Source organism: Haemaphysalis longicornis, unplaced genomic scaffold, assembly GCF_048455015.1.
Source record: "Haemaphysalis longicornis isolate Haplotype H1 unplaced genomic scaffold, Haemaphysalis longicornis Haplotype H1 scaffold_3, whole genome shotgun sequence".
In the NCBI taxonomy this organism is placed as follows: Eukaryota; Metazoa; Arthropoda; class Arachnida; order Ixodida; family Ixodidae; genus Haemaphysalis; species Haemaphysalis longicornis.
The window spans coordinates 66,776,302-66,781,615 of NW_027526335.1; the positions used below are offsets into that span (position 1 = coordinate 66,776,302).

At 46.1% G+C, this 5,314-nt stretch overlaps 1 protein-coding gene across 2 annotated transcripts in view; it reads left to right on the forward strand.

Moving 5' to 3' along the window:
• The window catches only part of LOC144174560 (fucose-1-phosphate guanylyltransferase-like), a 32,200-nt gene that overhangs the window by 4,873 nt on the left and 22,013 nt on the right, over window positions 1-5,314 (forward strand). For both annotated transcript variants that reach the window (XM_077703328.1, XM_077703329.1), the window contains exon 3: window positions 3,550-4,056. In XM_077703328.1, the coding sequence (XP_077559454.1) occupies window positions 3,550-4,056 (507 nt within the window). The remainder of the gene's footprint in view (window positions 1-3,549; window positions 4,057-5,314) is intronic.

A 5,314-nucleotide genomic window follows, 5' to 3' on the forward strand; every position in this document is an offset into this window, starting at 1 on the left:
AGAGACAAAGGTAAAGGGCTATAGAATAAAATAAAAACCCAACCCGCACCACATACGTATCGCGGGGCTGTTCTATAGAGTTGGAATAATACATCACGGTTTGTAAGTAACATCAAGAATACGGGCTGTGCTCCACCAGTCTGGAGGTTCAAGTGGCATTAACTGCCAGAGAGACATACCCTTTTGAGGCACATAACAATGCGAAAATTGACTGAAGTATTAGTGGCACTAATCGATTGCAAAAGTGATTTAAAGGTTGGAGCCTCTGAGGGATAATGTCAGTAGATGGGGAAAGACAAAATAATATAGAAAGATTGCATAAAAAATTCATTGCTAAAGAGTGGATTCCAAGCATGCAGGACATTTATTTCACTCATACACGCATGGGGTCATTCCCACAAGGCGAGGTGGCAGCGTCTTTTACAGCATGCACTGTGCAGACAACGCATTCAGTGCTTTGATTATAGTGAACCTTGGGCATGGTGTAATTAGCAAAGCATTGGCTTCACAACCTAGTGGATTCAGGTTAAACACCAGCCCTGATGGCGTTTTTTTTTTTATTTTCTCTTGCTGAGAAGAGGCTTCATACAGACAAAGATGAAATTAATGCTGGCAGGCTAGCAGAGCTTTCACACTAAAATGCACCAGCGAGCAATGAAATGGTTAAAGGGGCACTGACACAAAATTTTGAAGGCGAGATAACTTCGGAGATAGATTGGTGGGAACACATATACATCATCTGCAAAATATCAGCGGTGAATACAGCCTAGAACATATTTAAAATCAATTTTGAAGTGTGCGAAACGCAACGGAGCGGCCAGCAGAGGCCCACGCGCAAGTGTAAATAAACAACATCCAAACACGTCACGAGTTTGTGTTTGCCGCTTCCGCACTGCCGGCTCGCCGCTCCAATCGGAGGGCCGGAGGGCGGAGCTTCTGCTCTCGAGAACGAACGACCCGATCGTTGGCGGCGGAGGCGCCGTGATTTCGTCAGCTCATCGGGCAGCTGGCCGCGACCAAAGTTCTACAGCGATTCCAGGCACTCTGTTTCTATTACTGCTTATTACCATTGGATGTGGAAACGCGCCGGAGGCACGAAAAGCCCACTGAGCAAGCCGCACGGTCGCTGTGCAGGCGGCGGCCACGGCCGCGAAGTGGCCCACGCCGGCGCAGGTAGCTCGAGTGATAGCAGTGATAGCTTGTTACCGCTGCACGAAATTGTCCCCAAGTCCCGACCATGGTGGCTTACATGAGAAAGGAGTTAATGATGCCATGGCGGGTTGCATTAAAAATTGTCATCTGCACCGCTTACGAGAGCGGCACTCGAATATCCGCCGCAGTGCTAAGCCGAACACATCTGTAGGCGGACCTGTAGGCAGACCGGCCGGCTGCTCCCAGCGCGCGTCTTGCCACCCACCGTCTCGAGCGTCGCGCGTCGTTCGTTAGCCGCGGTAGCATTTGCACTCGCAGCGCCTGCGTCACATCCACGGTCGCTTTTTAATTAGGCGCCTCACGAGATCAGTACGGGGGGGGGGGGGGGGGGGGGGGGGCATTCGCAGAAACTGCCGTCGATGCGGATTCGACAGTGCTACGGCGGCTCTGCTCTGTAACTGTGATATCCCTCCGACGGTCACGTGGTCAGCTTTGTTCACACAAAATCCACAAAATCCATCGTTTCGCGGCACTCGCTGAAACCGAAACTGCGACTGGCCGCATTGAAAATGCCTCTAATTAAACAACCGTCGCACGGTGAAGCAAATGAGGTTTCTACAGGTTATAAGTAGGTCACTAGCTACTTATCGCAACAAAAAAAAACAAGATGCAAAATTTTTGTGTCAGTGCCCCTTTAAGATATCTGAGAGAGGCCTTAGCGGACATGCAGCTGGCTGGTGGTAATGATGACGATCTGTTGTCAAGACAACAGTGCTTCACATCACCTTCTGGAAAAAGAATTTGCTCCGCACCAACACAAGGTGCATGGTTGCATGCTGGATTGGCCAAGAGATGAGAATGACCCCGTGCACCATGCTAGGCAGTGGCATAGCCAGAAATACTTTTCAAGGATGCTATGGGCCACCGGGGAAAAAAAATACCTTAAAAGGAAAATAGCATGTGTGCAAGTAATTCCATCTTTATTTTCTTGTCTAATTTTCTTGTATTGTTTTTACATATTAATATACTAGCACAAAGTGTGACCAGCGTGAACAAGAAAAAGGCCAAAAAGCTGATGGAAGAGGCGGGAATGCACCGCTCACAAAATTCCCGGAGAGGGGGGGTTGGGGGGGGGGGGGGGGGGGTTCTGACACCAAAACACCTTCTTGGCTAGGGAAGCCGATTTCATTTCCGCTGGCTTGCTAATTTGCCCAGCCTTCTAAGCTTCTGGTGGCTATCCGTGAAAAAGGTCAAGTGTAACTTTCTTCTTTCCTTTTGACTCAAAGAACAGACTACTGGACTGGCTTTCTTTTGATAGCCGTCTGGGCCTGTCAAGTTGCGTGCAACAGTTTTTCACCCAGGAAGCCTTCGCAGCACGTCTGAGAGAAATATATAGAACATTTAAAGGAGTGCAGTCTTAGCTTCCAGAAAAAGAAATAAAAATTTCTTTTAACAACCAGAGAGGCCTGGGTTATATTGAAACCTATGAACAACATCTTTATTCTTTCCAGTAAGCCCATCAGATTGCTCACTTGGTGTGCCAGCGTTGCGATGCCAAGCATGCAGATTAATGCTGTTTGTTTCTTGTGGCACGTTTAAATTTGAGGGTCATTCCACAAAGTGAACCCATATTTCGCACAAATGTACTTTTTTATATTTCTGCCACTGTCATTTATCTAATTTCTTTCCTACTGTTTAACTAATTGTTTACATTAATGTTTGTCTACTTATTTATGTAGGGCTGGAGTGGGGGCAGTTCCACTTGGTAATTCACGGTAGCTGACGACGTGCTTTGAACGCTCCACCTGCAGCCTTACACAATAGTGCAAATCTTCAAAGCAAGGGCACATACACTCGTGCCTAAAAACATGCCCACAATGAAAAAAATGTTAAAGGGGCCATTAAAACAAAACACAACTTTGTTTAGTTTGAAAGAACGGACCTTTGGTACCCTCTCAGCTTAGCTCTATTTGAATCAGGAAAGATGTTTTTTGAACCAAAAAAATGCAACAAAACATTGAAAAACTCGTGTTTCGCGCTGCATTGACGTATAATGGGCAAAAGTGACGTGATATTGGCCAGCAATTAAAAAATAATTATCACTGTGTTAACTGCGCGTTTGCATTTCAGCGCACGTTAAAAGTCCCCAGGTGGTCAAAATGAATCCGGAGCCCTCCACTATGGCGTGACTCATCGCCTGCGTTGCGTTGGCACGTTAATCCCTATAATCAGTCAATTAATCTGTTTATTCTGTTTGTTCGAAATTTTTAATAGAATTGGTATCATTGTTATCAGGATAAAGCAGTCTTTTCAAAAAACCGCACATTTTTTTTGTAGCCCCTCTAAGAAAAGCAGAGGTCATGTTTCAAAACTTTTTTTCGCCATGTTTTCTCGCAGGCTCGGGCGGAGCCACGCTTCACATCCTCGAACATCTGCACGACATCTATGGTGAGGAACAAGCTCGCATGAGAATCCTGCTCATCCACACCGGAGGCCAGAGCAAGCGCCTCCCAAGCCACAGCGTGCTGGGAAAGCTGTTTGCCCAGCTGCCCATAGCATCGGCTGCCGAATTCCAAATGTTCGACCTGAAGATGGCCATGTACTCTCCATTCCTGTCCCGAATGAAGGCCGGTGTGTTTTTGACCTGCTCGGATGACATTGAGACCTACACACTTCCCGCATCGGGGAGCGGTGAGGCGAGCCAGTGGAGCTTCGACAGGAGTGGATTCACCGCGCTTGCACACCCGTCTCCCGTACTACTGGGGCTGACGCACGGTGTCTACGTTGTGCCAGAGAGTGTCCACTGCACCACCGAGTGCTTAACCACGGAGTGCCTTGAAGTCCTGCAGAAGCCTACAGAGCGAACCATGCGTGACAGGGGGGCCATATTTGAACAGGAGGAAGGTAAGGATCAGGCCATTGTGGAAAAAAAAAGCATTATTGTCATTGTTGTTGTTTGGTACAGAAAATGGCTATTGTTGCGAGAAAACGCATTTGACTCAGTGTGTCATTTGAACCAGAGTCTCAAGAGTAGGCGCTGTGTGCATTACCATTGTGCTAGCACTGCATGTCACCAGAGATGGAACAAAAGTTATCCTAGTCCGTGCCATGTGCCAAGTGAACATGACGGCACATGAGTAGAACAATTGCGTGCAGGCCATACAGAAATCGGATTCTGGGGAAGCGGTGGAGCGAAGTGTCACCAGTTCGTCTGTTCAAGAAATTTTTGCCAAAAGACAAAGACAAAAGTGAAGAAAGAGGCGCAGACACAGCGTAGTGGTGACGAAGCCTGTCGAAGTAATTTGTGCCAAAAGATGAAAAAACACGTGACTAAAAAGCTTTTGCCTTCAAGGCATTCAAGGCATGTGAGCAGACTGAAGTGCCCCTAGATAGAATCCTAAAACTCCAGAGATCTTTCGGCAGGTGGGAAAAACAAGCAAATTGCTTCCAGATGGAATCCTAAAACTCATCTTTCGGCAGTTTGGAAAAACAAGCAAATGCCATTATTGCTAAGGATGCAGTGCTTTTTTTTTTATGGGATTTGGTGCTTGCCTGACACTGAGCAAGAATTTGCCTGTGCCTGTGCACACATACGTCAAGATGCGTGATCATGGCCCGCTCTCCACTAACATGAAGATACCCACTCACTACAGACATGAGCAAGATTAAAGAGTGCATCTGGCTCTTCATGAGAGGCAGTAGCATATGAGTGGAGAGAAATATAATGATGCGAGTTGTATCTCTTCAACAACAGGCTTTCATTTTGGACAGTACTGGCATACAGTATGAGAGCATTGGCTCAGTTCCCTATGACTACGAAATGACTAAAGTCAACAAAAGCACATTTTATAATATTTTTTTCTGATAAATATTGCTTTTAAAAGGCTGCAAGACCAGTTTAAGGAACATTCATCTTCTCGGAAGTTCAACCCCAGATCCCACAATTGCCTTGCAATAATCTTTTTTTTTTTTTTTTTTCAAAATGACACAAGAAAAGTGATTAACTTAGATTCATCCTTTTTAGTTGCATTATCCAATAGGTAAGTTACAAAATCAGAGTGTACTTTGTCGAAGGCACACATCTTTTTTTTTTTTTTTTCCCCGGTCTCAAACGGATGTTCTTAGTAGTGTGCTAGCACTAAAATGCGTTTCTTGCCTACAG